This window comes from Helianthus annuus, chromosome 7 (assembly GCF_002127325.2).
Source record: "Helianthus annuus cultivar XRQ/B chromosome 7, HanXRQr2.0-SUNRISE, whole genome shotgun sequence".
Lineage (NCBI taxonomy): Eukaryota > Viridiplantae > Streptophyta > Magnoliopsida > Asterales > Asteraceae > Helianthus > Helianthus annuus.
Window position 1 is genome coordinate 34,703,680 of NC_035439.2, and position 22,169 is coordinate 34,725,848.

Sequence of the window (22,169 nt, forward strand, 5' to 3'; positions counted from 1 at the left end):
GCATGAAAAAGTCTAGATTCGTCAAGATTCGTTGTAAAAGCACCTGAAATTTCTTAGATCTGAGCTAGATCTTGAAAGGAATGACATCACTCAACAGTTTGTACAAACCGCCATGATGACATCACTCTCAAGAGCTTAAATCTCAGAGATTTCATAGTGAAAAGTGAGATTTCAAAGGAGAATCTCGTAGAGAATAGTGTAGTGATCAAAGATGTACAAGAATCTAGCGTAAAACGTACCAAAATCGCCGAGAAATGGAAGAAAAGAGGGAGTGCCTACGTCTGGTCGAAGGAGGCTGTCACATCAGTGAGAAATGATATAACAGGTCCTATTTATAATGTGTGAGAGGAGATAAGGCGGTGTGGCACGGATCGAATGGCACTTCGATCGAATGGCCCTCCGATCGGATTGCCATTCGGTCAATCCCATCTTTTCCGCGTTTCCCGTCTATGTTTCGTTTTGCGAGTTAGTATCACAAAATTAGATTATATCATTAACACAAAAGTTTCCAAGTTTCATAGTTTCCGCCAGTGACAAGTCTCCGGTCTCTCATTCAACCAAGTCTCAAGTTTCACGAGTCTCAAGAGTCAAGCACCAAAGTATCAAGTATCAAGAATCTAGTTTCCAAGTATCAAGTATCAAGAATCAAGCCTCAAGAATCAAGTCTCACAGTGTTAAATATCAAGAATCAAGTTTCTAGAATCAATAATCAAGCATCATAGTATTAAGAATCAAGAATCAGTTTTAAGCATCACAAGTATCAAAAGTGTTGGTATCGCATAGTTTAGGGAGTAAAATTGACAATAGCCAAAAGTCTAGGGACGCAGGTGTTACAGTTGGTGCCATGGTCGATGATTGCAAAAACTTTAGGACTCGAATTAACAGCTATATAGGAGAATATGACGCTGACATGGTGATCAATAGGTTGACCGACAAAAAACAGTATTTAGTTGATTTTTCGTTTGAATATTCTGTTGACGACGATAAACGGTTAACTGGTTTATTCTGGGCCGATGGGTTATGCAAGCGTAACTTTATGGAGTTCGGGGTTGTGATATCGTTCGATGCAACTTTCAAGACAAACAAGTAAGTGTTACATAAAATGGTTTTTAATTTTTTTCGCATGTTATAAGATTTCCTAAACTTTCAATATCGCGTGCTAATATACATTGAATATTAGGTGTTGAATATATCGCATGTTATACTGTATTTTTCACATGTTATACTATGTCTATTTCACATGTTATAATTTGTACTTCGCATGTGTACTAAATATTTAATATTATGGAATTTCAGGTACAAGATGGTGTTTGTTCCGTTCACTGGGATTGACAACCACTTTCGAAATGTAACCCTTGGAGTTGGGTTGTTGGCATCGGAGAGCATTGACTCTTATAAATGGCTTCTCAATTCATTCGTAAAGTCGTTTGGACGGAAGCCAAAGGTTATAGTAACGGACCAAGACCCTGCGATGAAACAGGCTATTGAGGAGGTTTTTTCTACCAGCAGACACAGATTGTGCATGTGGCACATAATGAAAAAAGTGGCAGATAAGGTATAGTATGCTATATTGTCTTTCGTTAGCGTTTTTTTATAATATAGATTTGTTATATGCTGATACAAAAAGCATTTATCGATATAGGTTGGACACGGGTTGTGCAATAATGATGATTTTAAAAGGAGGATGTGTGATATTGTATGGACTGATTCCATTGAGCCTGAAGAATTTGAGAGACAGTGGAAGTTGGTGATGATTGAGTACGGTCTCACACAACATAAATGGACTGATGATATGTTTTTGATGAGATACATGTGGATTCCGGCTTTTTACCGGCATAAGCTCATGTCTGGACTCATGCGAACAACTTCGAGATCAAAGAGCGAGAATCATTTTTTTTTTTTTGCCAGGTGGCAAATTCACAACTCACTATTGTAGAGTTTATGAATCATTTTGACGAAGCAATGGATGTCCAAAGGTTCAATCACAAAAAGAATGATCATATTTCAAGATATACTGAGCCTGATGATTGGAGCAAAACTACTTTGGAAAAAGATGATGCTAAGATATACACCAGGTCTATATTCTTTGATCAGCAAACAGAGATATATGGAACTATTACTGAATGTCTGCCGATGGACACCAAAATCGAGGGTCCACAGATAAGGATACCGTTGAAAGACTTTAAAGCTCAGGGAGATGGGTTGTTAAAGGTAATATAGCATATATATTTGAAACATGCGATTTTGAAAACCCGCATGCGAATTTCATACATAACATGATTTTGCATATGCGATTTTTGATGAACGCATGCGATTTTAAATTAATTCAATAAAATGATTTTTAGACATGCGAAATTGTTCATCTACACATGCGAAATTAATTTTTATTTATTTTTTATTTTTTGCTTTTCTTAGGTGTGGTTCAAGAATCTTGAAAATGATGTAACTGCACAGTGTAGCTGTTTACGTTTTGAGCAATATGGGCTACTAAGTAAACACATCTATTTTCTTTTCAAGATGTTTGGTGTTAAAGAAATACCAAACAAATATGTTATGAAGAGATGGACAAAGGATGTGGTCCCGAATGAATTAAATGCGACGTTCGATGTAAAGGTGGATGATAAGGATGAGCAACACAAGGCTAAACAGATTGCTCGTGAAATCATCCACACAGGGGAGTATTTAGTTAGCAATTTGATATCCGGCCTTGATCAACTTGTTTTAGTCAGGGATGAAATGAAGCAAATTAAAGAAAAAGTTGATCAGAGTCGTATAACCAAGCTGCTTGATCCAAAGTTTGACCGGTTTTCAAAGCTCATTGGTTACCAACAACCAGTAACTAATGCACCTCCTATTGTCCGTGTGCCGGCTGGTATAAGAAACAAAGGACGTGGCTCGCATAAAAGGATTAAATCGAAGAAGGAACAAATGATTAGCCGCAAAGGAAAAAGGTCAAGGACATGTAGTGTATGCAACGAAAAAGGTCATGATATTCGGACGTGCGAAATACTGAAAGGCAAACAACAAAAGAAGATGAAGGGAGTCTAGATTGAAAAAGATCCTAGGCATAAAGCCAACGAGGTCGAAGACGATGAAGATGAAGATGAGTTTGAAGATCACAGTGGTGGTAGTGATGATGGCAGTGAAGAAGGTGAGTGGGAGGAGGTTTCAGACGAGGAAGATTAAATTTGTTAACTGTATATGTGATTTTATACGAGAAACATGTGATTTTATATTCATCAGTTTATATCATACAATCATGCGATTTAGTATGTAAACATGCGATTTCATATGCATCAGTATATAAGTAGTTTAACACGCGATTTCACTTTGTTTTTCATTTTAGTACATGCGATTTTGAGTTATCTTATTTTTTTGTGACAAAGATGTCTAAATCATTCATGCGATTTATATTATAATGAAGCATAAGATGTTTTCAAAACTTGTACCCAAAACATAAATATAAAGTAGTTGTTATTGTCTTACACAGCTAAAACCATAAAACGATTAAATAGAAATCTAGTTACTTGAAGCAAAGATTTTGTCACGTTCAGCCGAGCTGAACTCCATCTTCTCTTTCACAGTGTTTAGAGCATCTTTCAGGAAAGAGAAGGCTAAGTCATCAGCTCGAGACTGTTCCTTTATGTGATCCAAAGCTGCGTCTCTGAAGCTTGATGGTGGTTCTTCAAGTAGTCTCTCCCACATCTCTTGCTTTTCTTGATTTGTTTAAGAATCTTCCCCTGCACATCAAGAATCAAATGAGAAGAGGTGACATCGATTCTTATTTCTGTCAACGTGCGAGTTGACAATAGTTCCTTTATTGCAATGTTTTTTATTTGTTCTGAATCTTCAGATGACATTTTTGTGGGTGTGTTTTGTGTGTTTTTGTGTTCAGTGTCTTAATATGGAAGGTAGTTGTCCCTGGGTATTTTATATTAAAATAGTAAATTTATTATGTAGATAGGGTGGTAAGTTCAGTAGTATTTATGGTAAAATTGATCATTACAAGTCACATTACAGTCACATCGGTAATAAATTCATTTTTTATATAAAATAGTTAATTTTTATTTATTTTAGCAATCAATTCATTATTTTTTGTTTTTGCATTTTAGGACAAAGTTACATAAAATCATCAGCAGCATTTGTTCCAAAATCGCATATGATTCGGAAACGAATTCGCACACTTTAAGAAACCACAGATAACATCACTTTCTAAATCGCATGTCTGTAAAAAGAGAATTCGCATACTATAAGAAATCTCAAACATTATTAATTTTTTTTTTAAATCGCATGTGTATAAAACAAGAATTCGCACACTATAAGTAATCTTAAACATTATTACCTTTTTTTTAAATCGCATGTTTCTAAACATGATTACGCACACTTTAAAAATAAAACCTTTCTTTTTGTCTGCAATGGTTTTTTGCACGTTCAATATGTATTTCGCATATTTATAATTTTGATTCTGCATCATCTTCTTCGAGAGACTGTCTATCGATTTTTTTCAGTTCTGAACTTCCAAAATCAACATATATGAAATCGCAGAAGGAGGTTGTGGAATAAGAATCTTACGTTGTTGTATTTGATTTATGGATTGAATTTTGATTAATGGTTGGATTTTCGAATACGATTTTGAAATTAAGATTCAAATCTCCGTCGGTTATAGAGATTAAGATATCGTAATGACGATTTTAACCTTTTTTTCAATATTAGAATACATTAATTTGATTAATTTAATGATTTAAATTGATTTGATGGATTGAAGATCCTACGGCTGAGAATATCGCGTACGTAATGTAGGATAAGTGGTATTGTACGTTAACCGGCATATATATATATATGCATCAGGTACACCTTCAATAACCTCACGAGGCTGCTTGGAGTTGGATATGAAACGATGGGCGGTTTTCTCACGAGGCTGCTATATGGTCATTGGTTTTGTATATGAAGAAAATATCAAAAGTATTGTTGGTGTAGCAATTTTTCTCCTTTCTGTTCTATAAAGGACAACTGCTATTTTACCAAGCCTTTAGACACGAGGCTACTGATACTATGTATGTTATAGATTTCATTTGGTAGTTCAAATATTGATTTGTTCTCCTTGTGTTTGTGGTCGGACGAAAACAACATTATATAGAGTGAATAATTATTTGTTTTCTGTGATGGGACTTTTACCAATCCTTTGATATAATGTATACGATTATTATTATTTGGTAGGACTTAGGGCCATGTTGATAGCTGGACGTTATGGGTACACGAACAAATGAGAAGTGTTTCAAAAAGCGGTGATAATCATGGGCGAAGTATTCTGGGTGTCCGGGTGCACCCGCCCACCCCAATGTTTCGATTAAAAGTGTATAAGTTCCGATTTTTCGTCTGAAAATTTTAAAATTATATAGGATTGTCCCCCCGATTATTTTTTCTAAATTGTATATCCTAAATATTTATAAGAGTTAAATGTCATTTTAGTCCCTGTGGTTTGGGCCATTTTGCCAGTTTAGTCCAAAGGTTTCCTTTTTCCACCTGTGGGTCCAAAAAGGTTTCACCGTTGCCATTTTAGTCCACTGGGTTAATTTCATCCATTTTTTCTGTTAATGAGAAGGCCAACTCAGTGAACAAAATTACATATAAAATGACCGAATTGGCCTTCTCGTTAACAGAAAAAATGGACGAAGTTAACCCAGTGGACTAAAATGGCAACGGTGAAACTTTTTTGGACCCACAGGCTAAAAGTGAAACCTTTGGACTAAACTGGCAAAATAACTCAAACCACAGGGACTAAAATGACATTTAACTCTATTTATAAACTTTGTATATAAATGATTGGTAGTTTAATAAATATACACTCTGTTTTATTTGGAACTATTATTATTTGACCCGACTTGAATCGAATAGCCAACCCGACCCGAAACATAACGTTAGGCAAAAAAATTTGAGTTCCATCACTTTACGCCCACTCGAAACTTTTGGTTAAGCTCCGCCACTGATGATAATGGCTATGGTTTTGATATAATGTATACGATTATTATTATTATGTGGTATGCATGGTTTCTAAAAACCACCCGTGTTTGCACACGAGTTCTACTACTAGTTATATATAATCTTAAAGACAATGTTCTTATATATACCTTAAAGACCATAGACTGGACCATGGTCTCAAAATTTCATTTTTTACCCTCAAATTTACACACTTTACACATTCAATCCCAACTTTTAGGTAAATGACACATTAATTTCTAACTTTTGTTGTTTAACAAATTTGACCCTTGATTTATTTCTACTTGATAACTTTACACCTCATCTTCTCCAACACTTCAATATTTTTTGTTTAAATTACTTTTGCGACTTTACACCAATGTACGAGACATTATACTCTTTTTTTTATCTATGTCTAACCATGTTAATCATTAACGTAATGTGTGTAACAAAGTAAAAAATGTGTCACGCCACACCTGGATACAACACGTTAATGTCATTATACATGTAATGAAGTTACAAACGAGATGTTGTCGACACGGGTAAAATTCTAGTTGAATAAATAGTTGAAGTATTAAACACAAAAGGTGTGTTTAAATATTTATACAATTATCGTATCACATGTAATGAAGTTACAAACGAGATGTTGTCGACACGGGTAAAATTCTAGTTGAATAAATAGTTAAAGTATTAAACACAAAAGGTGTGTTTAAATCTTTATACAATACTAATAATAAGTGAATAGACGAAAAATCTTTGTCGGTTAATTTAAATAACTAAAAATATTTCTTTCCAACCATGACATTTGACTTTAAGCCGACTAAATTAGCGATCTTTCTTAACCATGACCCTTTTGCACATGGTTCAGGTTGACCCATCACCATTTTTCTCTAGTTTAAAAAACAATAGTAAATTAAATTGAATTCTTATTACGTGATTGAAATCGGAATCTCTATACATTTATGTTGGACTCTTGGATGACTCTTGGATGGTTGCTATAAAAAAAAAAAAAAACTTAAACCTCTTAAAAACGAAAGAAAGGTGTCAACATAGCCACCTTATATCCATGACAAAGTTAAGAGAGCCTGAGATGAAAAGGTTAATTTATATACTTCTTGTAAACCAATAGTAGAATGTAATTAGTTTGACCTCAATAGTTAACTTTTCCATGATGTACATATATGATCATCATATCTTTTAGTAGCATTGATTATGAAGTTGAAACAATCTATCCGACTCTAGTAGAAGTGGCAAGATAGGCGCGGTGGCCGGGTTGGGTAATGGTCTAAACTCTAAACTAATTAGGTTAGAAACAAGTCCTTTCTTGTGTGGGTTAGGTCAGGTTTGATTGACTCGTAAAACAATTTTTATAAGTAAAAAATAAATAATTAATTGTGTTTTAGGAAACATAAATATTTAAATAAAATATTTTATAAGGAGGTAGCGTTGATTAAAATAGCCAACCGGAACCCAACACAGACAGTCATCCCTAAATTACACACTAACTTTTAACTAATGTATTTTTTCCTTGTTTTTTTATCTAGAATAAATCTACCCCTGTTACATCTACATGATACATGTGATTATGTTCTCGTTCTTATAATGTGATTTGTGTTCCCTATTGTATCTAAAGTGTTTTTTAGCATTATTAGTTAAAAGAATTGTTGAAAAATAACTAAGCATGATATGTGAATTGGAGAACGAAAGTGTTAGATTATACTATTTTGTTTTCCTTGAATTTATAAAAGTGTCATCGCATCTTTGTATATGTACGCTTCACGTGGTTGTTCTATTTTTGACAGGAACCTCCATATATACATCGTTTTTCCTTAAAAAGAAAGGAATGGTAACAACCCTACTACCCTAAACATGTGACATTTCTTCATCATTTTTCTCAAGCAATATATTCTAAGGCTAATTTGCAATTCTCCAATACGTTACTTGTATGAATACAACTAAAGTAACTTGCAATAATTCAATATATTCAAATAATTTATCAAATACATAAACTCGATACAAGATTATAAGTACCACTTTATTACATATATATAAAAATAATGGTAAAGATAATGCACACGTAATGATTTAGTAAAATAAAGTCTAAAAAGCTTGAGAAGGCAACAAAACTCTTGTTGCATGATAAGGCATAGTGTTTTTTGTATCATGGTCTCTTTTTTGCCTTTAAATTTTGCTTTATATGATGTTGAACCTTGCGTTGAACACCGTCTTTGTTCATAGACTCATTACTATTATATATATGTTTACTTATAATTTATTTTATGACATTAGATCGAAGAGGAGAGAAGAAATTCGAGTGGTTTTGAGAGTATATACAATAATGGAATGGAGGAAGTGTTATCTTGATGTACTATTGGTGCCATTATCGTTTATGATTACCATCGGCTATCACCTTTGGTTATGGCAGAAGGTTCGGACTCAACCACTGTCTACCATAATTGGCACTAACAACCATGGACGCCGATTGTGGGTATCCACCATTATGGAGGTACACGCCTAAATTCTTCTATTTTTATTTTATATAACTATCAAAATCAAGAAAACTAAATGGTATTTGCACAAGTGTGTTAAATGGAACGCGTTTCTTGGTTTTGTGTATAGAATCTGGTATGAACCCGAAAATTTGACATGATTCAGAAAATCATGCCATATACATGAACCAAAGCATGACATGTTATATGGGTTGATATAAATACAACTTGTTTAACCCGAGTTTTTTTACTTTATTTTATATTTAATATTAATCCTCTAAATCATAAACCTGCAATCAAAAATACAAATGCAAATAAGGACATTTAAAATATTATAACCTAAAACTCATTTATCTTATTATCTTAGTTTTGATATAAAATATCTTAGGGAGTGAGAATCCGTTAGAAACTAACATTTAGGTAGAGAACCCAAGATATAGTGTGAACACAAACAAAACTATCTAAAAAAAAGTTTAAAAACACACATAAAAAACATTATTTTTTTCTATTAAACTTGCGACTTTTTATTAGTATTTATTTTTTTGAAATTTTTTTATTAATGAAAAGTCACAATTTTAATGGAAAATAAATTATATAATAATAATAATAATAATAATAATAATAATAATAATAATAATTTTTAGGAGTGAAGTACATGGATGGTTCCTGTGCTTTATCAAAATTTTGGATTCGATCCCTAATTTTCCAAAAGTACACTGACGGCCCTTATAGTTTGCACTTTGTAATATATTTATTCCCCAACTTTTTTCAAAGTACAAGGATGATCCATGTGGTTTGCATTTTGTAACACATTTAATCCCTAACTTGACATGCTAAAACCTTTATATTTGTTGGCTAGGGACTAAATCTGTTACAAAGTACAAACCATAGGACCATCCTTATACTTTTAGAAAGCTAGGGACCAAATTCAAAATTTTGGTAAACCCAGGGACCATTGATGTACTTTACTCTAATTTTTAGCATTTAATTTTGGATTTTAGTTATTAGGATTTAGTTTGGGTGGGGGTGGTGTGAGTGGGGTTTAGATTTTTGGAGGGTGGGGGGTTTAGGTTTTTCGGGGTGAGGGTGGGGGTTTATGTTTCTTTTTTCGGGGAGGGGGGTTAGCTTTTTGGGTGATGGGGGTGGGAGGTTCATTGTTTGTTTTTTATTTATTTATTTATTTTTTTGTTTTGTGTTTATTTTGTCAGTGTTCATACTAGTTTTCAAGTTCTCTCCTAAATAATGTGTTTTTTTAGGTTTTTTTGGGAGTTTTCGAGTTCTCAAAATAAAAAAGAGTTTTTGCTTGAATCCTCTCTTATATTATATATATTTATATAGGGCAAGGTTATATTGGAAACCCTTAGTTATTGAGAAAACTTAGAAAACTAACACCCAAATTTTATTATTATTATTATTATTATTATTATTATTATTATTATTATTATTATTTTTGAAAAATTTACACATGTAATATACATGTTTTTAAGGGTTTTGAGTAAAAAAATCGAAAAAGTGCCAACCAAATTAAAATAAATAAATAAACAAGTTTTTGTGTAACATATGTAGCTGTCATGTGCAACGTATGTTAGAGTCGCGTTGCGCAAAACTTGTTTATTTTTTTAAATATTCTCTAAGCGCCTTTTTTGTTTTTTTTTTTTTTTTGGCTCAAAACTCTTAAAAATATGTATATTACATGTGTTATTTTTTCAAAAGCAAAACTGTTAAAAGGTTAAAGTTTCCTAGATTTTCTCATTAATTATATTAACTATAGGTTTTTCCAAATACTTACAATATATATATATATATATAGGGGAAGGTTCAAATGAAAACCACTAGTTATTGTGAAAACTCGAAAACTAATTAAAAAAAGCCAAAAAAACATACAAAAAAAAATTTTTAATTTTTTTTTTTTGCAATCAAAATTTCGCAAGTTTTTTAATATAAAAAAAATTTCAAAAAAAAAAAAAAAATTTTGTGTAGTGCGCATGTGTAATACTGCACATATGTATGTGTACTACACATGTGTATTATTACACATGTGCACTACACAAAATTTTTTTTTTCTTTTTTTTTTGAAAAAAAGTTTTTTTTTATATATAAAAACTAGCGATTTTTATAAAAAAAATTGAAAAAAAAAATTTTTGTGTGTTTTTTAGGCTTTTTTTAGTTAGTTTTCGAGTTTTCACAATAAAAGTGGTTTTCATTTGAACCATCCCCTATATATATATATATATATATATATAGTGTGAGGTTTATTAGGGAACACTAAAAAAGTGAGAAAACGGGGAACACTCTTAAAAATTCAACTTAACATGTTTAAAATCAATTTTTAAAAAAATATTTGGCGCTTTTCCTTATAAATACATGTAGAAGCCTTTATAATAAAAAAATCAAAAATTAAAAATATAAAAAAAATGTTTAAAACAGTTAAATAAAAATATCTTACAAAATAACTTAACATGTTAGAAATCAATTTTTAAAAATGTTTTCAACATTTTTCCTTATAAAAATGGGTAGAAACTATTCCAATAAAAAAATCATTTTTGAAACAAAATATTTTAGCCTTTTTTAACTGTTTTTAAACATTTTTTATATTTTTAGTTTTTTTATTAAAAATGTTTCTACATGTATTTATAAGAAAAAGCGCTGAATTTTTTTTTTTTTTTAAATTGATTTTTAACATTTTAAGTTGAATTTTTATGAGTGTTCTCCGATTCTTCAATTTTTTAGTATTCCCCAACCCTCTTATATATAAGATTAGGTTTATTTCTGAACCATAAATATATATACAGTGAACCACAAGTTTTAGATTTTATAATATAAGTACCACTAATATGTACTCGAAGTATTTAAACTTAGTTTTAGTTGTGCACCATTTACCACTCATATATCTCCTTAGAGATACATGAGATATATGTATGGTATGTCCGTGTGTGTATTCGGTTATAGAGTAGGCAGAAAATTTGTTAGTGCAAATCTTAGTAGGAAGGAATTTCTTCTCCCCATGAAGGAAACAGTTTCTCGTGGGATTCCTAATATAAGAAAAGATAACCACATCTTTATTCCATCTAGTTGTAATCGGTCTCTTATTTTATCATTTTACAACAAAACTACAAACAATAAAGAGTAAATTATGATTTTGACCCTTGAGGTTATATCACTTTTATTATATTAGCTTAAAATAGGATTTTTTTTTTTTTATATTTGTGCCCCCATGGTCTATATAACTAACTATTTTGGCCTCTAAGTCTAACTCAATCCCTTATCATGTTTAATTATTTGTCACATGCAAGGCATAGGATGAGTATAATTGTAATTTCTCCTCCCTCTTTACTGACACCTATTAAATCATATAACATCTCAATCGTCATCTTCATCAGACTCCCCAAAATCCACAACTACCGTATCATCTTCATCTCCCCAAAATCCACAACTATCGTATCATCTTCATCTCCCCAAAATCCATGACCACCGCTGCAAATAAACACCACCATAACACCTTGTTGCCACCACCCACCTCCACCACACACCACCTCGTCACCACCACCTATGGAAGTTCTTCATCAGCAACCATTAGATTTACCAACCGAAGGAAGCAGATCTGATTGACACATTCGAATGCAACCTTCCATAACCTGTAGCAAAGCCTAAAATACCAACTGCTTCAATCTCTTGTCATTACTGGTGCCAGTATGTCGGATGAGGATATCGAGTAGCGGTTAGCCGGTATATGCTGCTGATAAACCTTTTCCTTTTCTTCTTCATTTCAAACCCTAATCCACTCTTCAACTTATTTATAATGATTGCTGTTGTAACTCACAATGTTGAAGAAAGAGGGGTGTTTAGAAACAAGAAAGGATAACAGAAGAAACATTGCAGTACAGTCAACAAGCACAAGCATCAGAAGCAGTACAGTCAACAAGCATAAGCAATCGGAGCAGTACCGATATAATAACACTTTCACTGTATCTGGTAAAAAAGAAAAGATAACAGAAGAAACAGAGCAGTACAATCAACAAGTACAAGTAATCGGAAGATCAGATGATCTAAGTTCGATCCCAGATGTAAGGACTGTTGAATATTGGGGAGAAGTTGGAGATCATGGGTTGCGCCAAACCCTATTTGAAAGAAACAGAGCAATACAGTCAACAAGTACAAGCAAAAGAATATCGATATGTTTCATCTTATTTGGGGGAAATGATATCTGTAGATCACACCATGTGTGAAATTAGGGTTTGAGAAGGAATGGTGAAGAAGATGAAGTGATAAAGTAACGGCTAGGGTTTTGTTTATAAAGTCAGTAAAGGGGGAGGAGAAATTTCAAATATCCTTGCATGTGACAAATAATTAACAAGGGTAAGGGGTTGAGTTAGACTCAGGGCCAAAATAGTTAGTTATAGAGACTATAGGGGCACAGATGTTAAAAAATCTTATTTTGGGCTAATAGGGTAAAAGTGATATAACCACAGGGGCTAAAATCATAATTTACTCAACAATAAAAAATAGTAATAATTTAGTATTCAGAATAGGACTTATAATAATAGCCTTTAAGGACTTTATATATATTGTTTACGAAGTACCATGAATAGTAATTTTAATTTTAAAATAATATGTAGCTTTTTGATATTTTATTATTTCAATATATTATTTTATATAATTACTTTTAACTTTTAGCATATTTTCAGTTTTTCCTTTTATTATTATATTTACTTTTAGCTTTTAACGTATTTTCATTGTTTCCTTTTCTAAAACCATATTACCTTTATCATTTATTTTTGTTTTAATAATTCTTTTCTCTTTTTTTTAATTCATCTTTTCTTTCCGAATTAGTTTGATATTTCTTTAATAACTTATGTTCGTTATTTTTTTAAGCTTAAGTACGTAGGTTTGTTTAATTATACCCTCGATCTGTATAAGTTTTATTAAAAACAAATTTATATTCCAAAAAAAATGTATTTATTTGGTATCGTAATATGGTACGATGATATCATCTGAACGGATTCTAACGGTTAGGCTTTCTAAACAACATGCTACATTTTCAAATAACGTTTGATTTACGTTATCATTTGCTCCGTTTCGCGGCAACGCACGATGTAAAGAAAATCCAGTTATAATTAAAAACCAAATACAAGTATTATTAATATTATATTTGAACAACTTAAACCGGTAATATTTCTACTACAATAATGTGGTGATCACACAACTAACTCTTACATTGTACAATATAAACAGGACAACGATAAGAAAAACATCTTAGCCGTTCAAACACTTCGAAACACAATTATGGGAGCAACCTTGATGGCCACGACATCGATACTTCTATGCTCGGGTCTAGCCGCTGTCATTAGCAGCACTTACAGTGTAAAGAAACCAATCAACGATGCCCTTTATGGGGCTCATGGAGAATTTATGGTAGCATTGAAATATGTGACCATGTTGCTCGTACTCCTCGCGTCTTTCATGTGCCACTCGCTATCAATCAGGTTCATTAACCAAGTTAACTTCTTGATCAACTGCCCACCGGAATCAAGGTTGACATGTGAGTATGTTTCGGAGCTTTTAGAGAAAGGATTCACGCTTAACGCAGTGGGGAACCGGATTTTCTACTCTGCTCTTCCGCTCATGCTTTGGATTTTCGGTCCCGTGCTTGTGTTTTTGTGTACGGTCACCATGGTGCCTGTGCTTTATAATCTTGATTTTGTCTTTGGAAACATGAAGGGGGAGAAGATGGGTGATATAGCAACTGGGGTGTAATAGTAAAATGTAAGCTTGTGTTGTTTTACACATGTTCTACAAGATATAAGGGACACTATTAATACTATTTTCTCACATAATAATGCAACATGTGAAGTGTTTGGCAACTGATTTAGATTTTAAAGTATCTTTCCATTTATTCACAATCATTCATCCACCACACCAATAATGTGATTACCTTTTCACTAACCCTATCATGTTGTATTTCGTGTATCAAAGACATGCAAAAGTCGGGTCGATTTTGAGCTTCCTTTGTCCCAACTATCTTTAAGAAAGGGTCAAGTCATTGCACACTGACTCATTCTTGGTCACGAGTTTCGGAATTATTCGACTACGGGTTTCAAAATACTGCTTGTACATACAAAAGTTTGTAATCAAATAAAGTTCAGCACTTCTTGCAAAAGACAAGGTTAACCCACATTAAACAAAGACATTTATCTTCATTTTTCTCACCTATAATGCACTAGCCACTCAGAAAAAGGTGAATTATAACTAAAAAAGATATTGATATTTTTATTGGATAGACCCGAATAAGTTTCAAAAACCAAATAAAGATGAGAGTTAAATGTCATTTTAGTCTTTATGATTTTGAGCCATTTTGTGAATTTAGTGCAAAGGTTTTATTTTTCACCTGTGGGTCCAAAAATGTTTCACCGTTGCCATTTTAGTCTACTGGGTTAACTTCATCCATTTTTGTTGTTAACGAGAAGGACAATTCGGTCATTTTATATGTAATTCTGTTAACTAGAATTGCTCTTCTCGTTAACAAAAAAAAATTGATGAAGTTAACCCAGTGGACTAAAATGGCAATGTTGAAACCTTTTTGGACCTACAGGCGAAAAATGAAACCTTTGGACTAAACTGGCAAAATGACTCAAACCATAGGGACTAAAATGACATTTAACTCTAGAGATAATTACGAACTGGAACCCACAAACAAGCCCAACCCAGGTTTGATCTAAAGCGAGTTTGAATCTTCAAGCCCAGCCCACAAACTCTGAAACTTTATAACTTCCTGGGATCAAATACTGGGCTGCCGCCTAACGTTGGCCCAAATCCACTCCGTGTATTAGTAAACGTTATCCAATCTAAAATCAGGTTAATCAATAGCCCAACTCTTTCCCAAAATCAGGTTACTCTGAACCTAGAGGTGCATAAATCGGTTTGGAGCCCTAAACCGGTTTCAGCCGGACAACAAAAAGTCAAAACCGGTTCGGGTTTTGACCGATTTGGACTTTGGAGCAGCTTTTGTCGGTTCGGGTTCAAACCGGTTCATATTAGAGGAATACATACCGGTTACAAACCTACAGGTTCAATCGGGTTGGAACCGGTTTGTTTTGGTATCGGTTCAAACCAATTTCAATACGGGTCAGTTGTCGAATTCAGCTCTCAACCAGGACTAGGCCCAAGTCCTAACTCCTAACAGACGCTGAATATATTTTGAGAACACTAGCATCTGATTTTTTTGGAAAAATTACACGTTTTGTCCTTTATCTTTATACCCTTTTACAGGCGGTGTCCTTTTCAACGAATTTTGACAGGTTTTGCCCTTTATAGGGAATTTTGTTACACGCTTTGTCCTTTAACCCTAACCCAGTTAAATTTTTTTGTTAAATCTAGTCATGTGCAAGTCATATGAGGGTAGTTTAGTCTTTATACATATAAAGGACAATTTTTGTAAATATGTATAAATATATACATATATTTATGTATGTATGTATAAAGGCCCCACCACCGAAACCCTCAATCGTCCTTTTTTTAATTCTTTACTCCCCCCCCCCCCCCCCCACCCCCAATTACCCAGAACCTCTTCTGCATATAGCTGATGATAAATAATATAAGGATGATTAAAATAAACAGAAACACACAATTCAGTCTCAAAATACAGGTTTCTTAAGCTGACAAAAATGCAAGTTGATAAAAGATACTTAATCTTGCCATGAACCAAAATCAAAATCATAAAATGAAAATAGCATGTCATAACATTGTCTAGAAATAACTAGCAACTCTCAAGTATTAGTGGCCTGGTGTAGATTTGCTTACTAGCATGTGCAGATACCATCATAATTGCACATCTTGCCATCAAATCCTTCTCCGTCACTAGCATGTTCACCTTCTCCTTTTGCTTTCCTTTGCTCCATTATACTCACTCTCCGTCACTATCCCCCACTGATGTAACAACACACCGCCGCCGTTTCAATTCCCCCCCCCCTTTTTTCCAAGTTTCCGATCTGTTTGACGGAGGAGCGGTGGATGTTGCCGGAAGTGAAGAGGCGGCTGGATTTCAGTTTCCGAGTTCAGAGAGTCATCACCACCACCAGCCAGGGTTTAGGTTTGCAGATTTTGTAGCGGCGTCTGGATCTGTAGGCGAGTTTGATACCTGATGAGTGGATGGAGAGCTTGATTAACTCCACGAGCTCTGATTTCACTCTGTACGGTTCAGATCCGCTTCGGTTCACCCCTCTTTTTGGTGGTGGTGTGTTGATGGTTGTGGCGATGGTCGGTGGTTAATGGTGGTGAGAAGGGGTGGTAGGATGGGAAGATGTGTGATAGAGAGAGAGAGTGTGTAAAGAGATAGAAAGAGACTTTATATATAATAATTTTAAAAATGTTTTGTTTTGTTTTATTTTTTAAATAATATATTAAATAAAGGGGTAAAAAGACTAAAATACCCCTTTGTAACCAGATTTAACAAAAAAATCTAACTGGGTTAGGGTTAAAGGACAAAGCGTGTAACAAAATTCCCTATAAAGGGCAAAACCTGTCAAAATTCGTTGAAAATGACACCGCCTGTAAAAGGGTATAAAGATAAAGGACAAAACGTGTAATTTTTCCGATTTTTTTTAAAGAGTTAACATATATTTTAGTCATGTGGTTTGGGTCATTTTGCCAGTTTAGTCCAAAGGTTTGAAACGTTGCCATTTTAGTCTAAATAGTTTCAAACGTTCCCATTTTAGTCCACTGGGTTAACTCCATTCATTTTTTATGTCAACTAGAAGGGCGTTTCGGTCATTTTATATGTAATTATGTTAACTAGAAGGGCAATTCGACCATATAAAATGACTGAATTGCCCTTCTAGCTAACAGATTAAATGGATGGAGTTAACCCAGTGGACTAAAATGGCAACATTTCAAATCTTTGGACTAAACTGGCAAAATGGCCCTGTTGGGACGATAAATTAAAATTTAAACAATTTACAAGGTGTTCTTTTTAAAATAACGTGTTGAGACGATAAATTAAAATTTAAACAATTTACAAGGTTTTATAAATTTCAATACATTTCTCGCGACCTAGCTAAATAAACTCAAACAAACACATTTAGTCATTATCTAGAGGTCAGTCTAGAACCTAAGACACTAGCAAGAAACATGACATATGGCTTTTGCCACAAGCCCACAACTCATTGTTAAGGCGCAAAAGTACTCAGACAAACACACGAAAAAACCAACATACTTCTGAAACATGAAAATATCAAATCAAAGAACATTCTGAACGGTGCAAAACATTAAAAAAAAGGTAAAACAGTTGACCAATGTGTATACAGTAGTATTATAGCAGATGGAGTGATTCCACAATAAAGACCAATGTATGGTAAGTACCTACAGTCTGCAGATGATGGATATAGGAAACTAATGCGTAACGTTCTTTGGAAGGTTGCGGATGACGTTGCTTTTCATGCCCATCTTAGAACGCATATGATCTACCCCTGATCTATTCATTTGTTTCATCACCTTCATCCTCACCATGTTCTCTTTCGACTGCACTGTTGACAATCCCATGCTCCTATACCTGATATTTGTACATATTTTCCGTGGTTAAAAACAACTTCTAAGATAAATAAGTAAGTTTTTTAATGTTTTTGCCCTTTATTCTAAATTTGTTGAAAAATAATGTTATGCTTACCTGGCAGCCAATACAGCAGTCATGGGAACTCCATTTGAAGATGGACGTGGTTTTTGACGATAATAACGTAAATATTCTCGAGAACCAATTGCTTTGGTTGATATTGTATCATCAGTTACTGTAGTTATAATGAGCTCAGACCCACCACTTCCGAGTTCTATACCCTCACTTGATCCGCCTGCTGAAACTAGCTGGTTCCCATTTGCATCCACATAACTAAGGAAAAAAAAAAGAATATTAGCTTAATCATAAGAGTCAATTTTCAAACATTTTTGTTTTGTGCAATTTGTATTAGAGTAAATTACAAAAATCGTCATTTATGCATGTCACTTATTGCAAACTGTGTCCTTTGTCTCCAATAATTACAGAAAACGTACTCGATGTTTGCAAACTCTTGCAAGTTATGTCCTTTAGCCCTAACTCAGTTAATTTTCGTGGTTAAATCTGACCAAATGGACCCCACATAAGGGTAAAATGACCAAAATACCCTCATGTGTGGTCCATTTGGTCAGATTTAACCACAAAAAATTAACTGAGTTGGGGTTAAAGGACATAACTTGCAAGGGTTTGCAAACATCAAGTACGTTTTCTGTAATTATTGAAGATAAAGGACAGTTTGCAATAGTGACATATATAAAGGACGCCTTTTGTAATTTACTCTTTGTATTATTACATTTACCAAGTGTAAGTAAAAAGGAACCAGATGACTTGAATTATATCGAAAGAAACAAATTTATTAAGATAAATGGTAAACCTGCTACTGTAATCATAAAACTCTTCTAGTTCAGCTTCTTCTTCTTCATCATCATCACCATAGTGGACTTTGCAATGACTTTTTGCGACCATGTGCTTCCTAACTGCTTCCAAACTATTGAATGGTTGGCAGTTACTGTTGCAGTATAAGCATATAAAATCACGCTTAACCTGTAGAAAGATGACAACACCACAGACAAGTGAGACTGAATCATCAAAATACAACACATCTTTGACCCTGCGGTAGTAATTACCGAGAAGAAAGTATCATGTATTTTACCTTAAGTCCAAGATATGTAAGAAAGCCAGTGGGGTCTTTCAGATACTCAATGTCGGGTATAAAGAAGCCATGATGCTTGTGCATATGAACCATACAGCTTTCAATAGTTTTATGCTCTTTATCACACATAAAGCACGATGTTGGATCCAGCTCATCTTCATCCTCATCCATATCCTCATCGGTATCATCATCAGCATCAGCAAGAGATTCATTCACTTCCATATGGGTAGACGACGACGCCATGTCACCGACCACGTCATCGTTCTCAGTAACCTCCACCCATTCATCACTTTCGTCACTTTCCTCATCGATTTCCTCCTTTCCTTGAGGGGACTTCTTCATGGTGCGGGGTGGAAGTGGCTTTATTACTGCACTGTTTTCATCTTCTTGACCAATCTGGGAAGCTCGCATCGTGTGAGTTCGAGATTTTAAATGTTGAGCGTGTGCTTTGGCACTTCTGTACCCTTTGCCACATAGGCGACAAGTGTACAGCATAGGTGGGCCATTCAGTTTACTCTTCTCTTCAGCGATTGTAGATTGTCTGGCTAAGAAAAGAGCTTCTGTTACTCCCGGAACCCCTGCAATCTGATTTAGTTCAATGTTTAGTTCTAATGCATTATGTGTGATTCCACAAGGTTGCAAAATTGCATCAATTAAGCTATAAATGTAGGAAAAAAATAATTAAAATCAATGAGGCTTTCTTCAGATTTCTACTAGGTTCTATAATGCACTGTTGCATCAAAAACTCAAGATCATGAAAAAAAGGTTATGGTAACAAAAAGATAACAAGTAGCATCTTGGTTTTAAAAAGCGCGCCTTAAGTGCGCTTAAGCGCAAAGCGCATCTAGGCGCAAACCCCATCACCTTGTGTGACATAAGGCGCACGATGTACAAGAAGCGCAGCTGAGGCACGCTTTTTAGGGTGAAAATCGACCTAAGGCGCAGCTGAGGTGCACGCTTTTTGTACATGGGGTGTTTCTATGCTCCTGAGTGTTGTACAACAGGCTTTTTATGCTGTACATTTATGTTTTTTTCATTTTAAAACATATATAAAACTTAATTATAGCTAAATCATAGGTATTAGATACTAAACACTTATGGGATATATAAAATAAATTATATAATCACTTTGCGCTTTGCGTACGAAAAGCTCACCGCTTTTGCGCTTCGCTTTTTAAAAATCGGTTTTAGACCTCATCGCTTTTGTGCGCTTCCTGCTTTTTTAAACCAACCTTCACATACGCGAGGTGTTGCTCTAGGTACAATCAAAAAAGCTTTATGTACAACAAAAGGCTGCATCTGTCTCATCTCAACTACATATAAGCCTTTTTATCGAGTAAATTCGTAAATCATTCATAATCCCTTCATCTATCTATTTGGTTGTTTACTTGTTTTAATGTCCTATTTTAAGTTAACCAAGATGTGCATGAGGCGCCACTTCAAGACCCTGAAACGCTTTCCAGATCGCCTCCTCGTGCCTCAAACACGCTTTTTAAAACCAAGCATACAACCTCTCAAAAACAGTTCATTACAACCTCTACCATATAACTTTTTTACATATACAAAAAAGCGTATAGAAGAGAACACAAAGACAATAAAAAAGCATAGTTTAGTTTATGTATATTTAATTAATAAACATGAGCTCAAATTGAATTGAATTAATTAAACATCAGATACGTCTCTTCCTGTATTTTATAATCTTCAGTGAAACAGATTCTACGATTTCCACAATAAAACATAAAAATTATATGCCTAAATTATAATTTATAAAGAAAATAATAAGTTCAAACACGAATTATCCTAAAAAAAATAATAATAATAATAATTCAATCAACGAATTCTCTAACATTCACGATCATTTCAACTTTTGAAATTAAAACGGCAGTGATTGTGGAGTTGGATGATACAGGAGAAGTATTATAACATGTATGAGTGAAATTGATACCTTGCGTTTGAGATTGTAACGGTGCCATTCAGACTTGTAATGAAGCTTCTGATCGTTTTCATCTTCGAATTCTTTGTTGCACGCGTTGCAGGTCAGCCCGGTCATCTTTCTATAGAGAGAGAGAGAGAGAGAGAGAGAGAGAGAGAGAGAGAGAGGTGGAGAAGAACGGTGTTTAAAGTTGGCTTGTACCAGTCGGCGGATATTTGATTTAGGGTTTCGGCTCAAAATTTGGAAAAACAAGACAACTCATTAGATATTTTTTTAGAGTTAATTGATATTTTCGTCATTGTCATTGGTCAAAAATCAGTGTATTAGTTTAAAATTTACGATTTCAGTCCTTGTGGTTTTACTTTCGTAATCATTTTAGTCCCTGTGGTTTTACATTCGTAACCATTTCAATCCATTATTCTGTTAAGTACAGGGACTGAAATGGTTACGAAAGTGAAACCACAGGGACTAAAATCGCAATTTTTAAACTAATGGACTGAAATAGTGATTTTTGACAAATCACATGGACGAAAACAGTAATTAACTCTTTTTTTATTACTACGTTAAATTATTGGAAAAACAGGAAAACTCATTATTTGGAAAAACAAGAAAACTCATTAGATATTTTTTTATTACTATGTTAAATTAAAGAGTAAACTGTCATTTTGGTCCCTGAGATTTGACCAGTTTTGCCACTTTAGTCCAAATTTCAAAGTTTTTGTATTTGGGTCCATGTGGTTTCATTTTTGTTGCCATTTTAGTCCAAAAGTGAAATCAGGCCAGATTCTCCTAATTAAACCCTTAAGTTTTGTCCTTTTGCACAGGGGTAATTTCGTCATTTACGTTTTATTATAACTGATTATCAATTAAAATTAATAAAACTAAATTATTAAAACCTGACCTATAAAAGTCTAAATTATTAAAAACCCTAAATTATTCTCATTCTGCTACTTATTCACCTCCATTGTTCTCTCTCGTAAATCTGGCCCAAACCACCTAATTCTGACCATCACTGTCGTCTAACATTGTTGTCCCGCCATCGTAAGCGATCTCAGTCACATGTGAGACATCTTCACCACC

The 22,169-nt window shown here is 33.8% G+C and overlaps 3 protein-coding genes across 3 annotated transcripts; 2 read left to right on the forward strand and 1 right to left on the reverse strand.

The window, feature by feature from the left end:
- Window positions 1-844: 844 nt before the first annotated feature.
- LOC110919489 (protein FAR1-RELATED SEQUENCE 5-like) lies at window positions 845-3,186 on the forward strand. Its single transcript, XM_022163757.1, has 6 exons — window positions 845-1,086; window positions 1,297-1,555; window positions 1,643-1,747; window positions 1,909-2,211; window positions 2,560-2,951; window positions 3,066-3,186. Exons 1-6 carry the CDS (start codon window positions 845-847, stop codon window positions 3,184-3,186), a joined length of 1,422 nt encoding a protein of 473 aa, XP_022019449.1.
- Window positions 3,187-8,242: 5,056 nt separating this feature from the next.
- LOC110916342 lies at window positions 8,243-14,326 on the forward strand. The gene is made up of 2 exons (XM_022161088.2): window positions 8,243-8,482; window positions 13,698-14,326. The coding sequence occupies exons 1-2, from the start codon at window positions 8,315-8,317 to the stop codon at window positions 14,217-14,219; spliced, it is 690 nt and encodes a 229-aa protein (XP_022016780.1). The 5' UTR covers window positions 8,243-8,314; the 3' UTR covers window positions 14,220-14,326.
- A 3,330-nt stretch (window positions 14,327-17,656) lies between these two features.
- On the reverse strand, window positions 17,657-21,336 carry LOC110915274 (cytoplasmic 60S subunit biogenesis factor REI1 homolog 1). Its single transcript, XM_022159941.2, has 5 exons — window positions 21,102-21,336; window positions 19,157-19,741; window positions 18,878-19,047; window positions 18,124-18,339; window positions 17,657-18,009 (listed from the first exon to the last, which is right to left on the reverse strand). The coding sequence occupies exons 1-5, from the start codon at window positions 21,204-21,206 to the stop codon at window positions 17,850-17,852; spliced, it is 1,236 nt and encodes a 411-aa protein (XP_022015633.1). The 5' UTR covers window positions 21,207-21,336; the 3' UTR covers window positions 17,657-17,849.
- Between the last annotated feature and the right edge of the window lie 833 nt (window positions 21,337-22,169).

Excerpts from the sequence above, each read along its gene's own strand:
- LOC110916342 (XM_022161088.2), top strand. The coding sequence starts at position 8,315 with ATGGAATGGAGGAAGTGTTATCTTGATGTACTATTGGTGCCATTATCG. Across the intron at positions 8,483-13,697 it reads GGGTATCCACCATTATGGAG|GACAACGATAAGAAAAACAT; the intron begins GTACACGCCTAA and ends CAATATAAACAG.
- LOC110919489 (XM_022163757.1), top strand. The coding sequence starts at position 845 with ATGGTCGATGATTGCAAAAACTTTAGGACTCGAATTAACAGCTATATA. Across the intron at positions 1,087-1,296 it reads GCAACTTTCAAGACAAACAA|GTACAAGATGGTGTTTGTTC; the intron begins GTAAGTGTTACA and ends ATGGAATTTCAG. Across the intron at positions 1,748-1,908 it reads TTGAGAGACAGTGGAAGTTG|GTGGCAAATTCACAACTCAC; the intron begins GTGATGATTGAG and ends TTTTTTTGCCAG.
- LOC110915274 (XM_022159941.2), bottom strand. The coding sequence starts at position 21,206 with ATGACCGGGCTGACCTGCAACGCGTGCAACAAAGAATTCGAAGATGAA. Across the intron at positions 19,742-21,101 it reads GTTACAATCTCAAACGCAAG|ATTGCAGGGGTTCCGGGAGT; the intron begins GTATCAATTTCA and ends GAACTAAATCAG. Across the intron at positions 18,010-18,123 it reads ACTGCTGTATTGGCTGCCAG|GTATAGGAGCATGGGATTGT; the intron begins GTAAGCATAACA and ends TACAAATATCAG.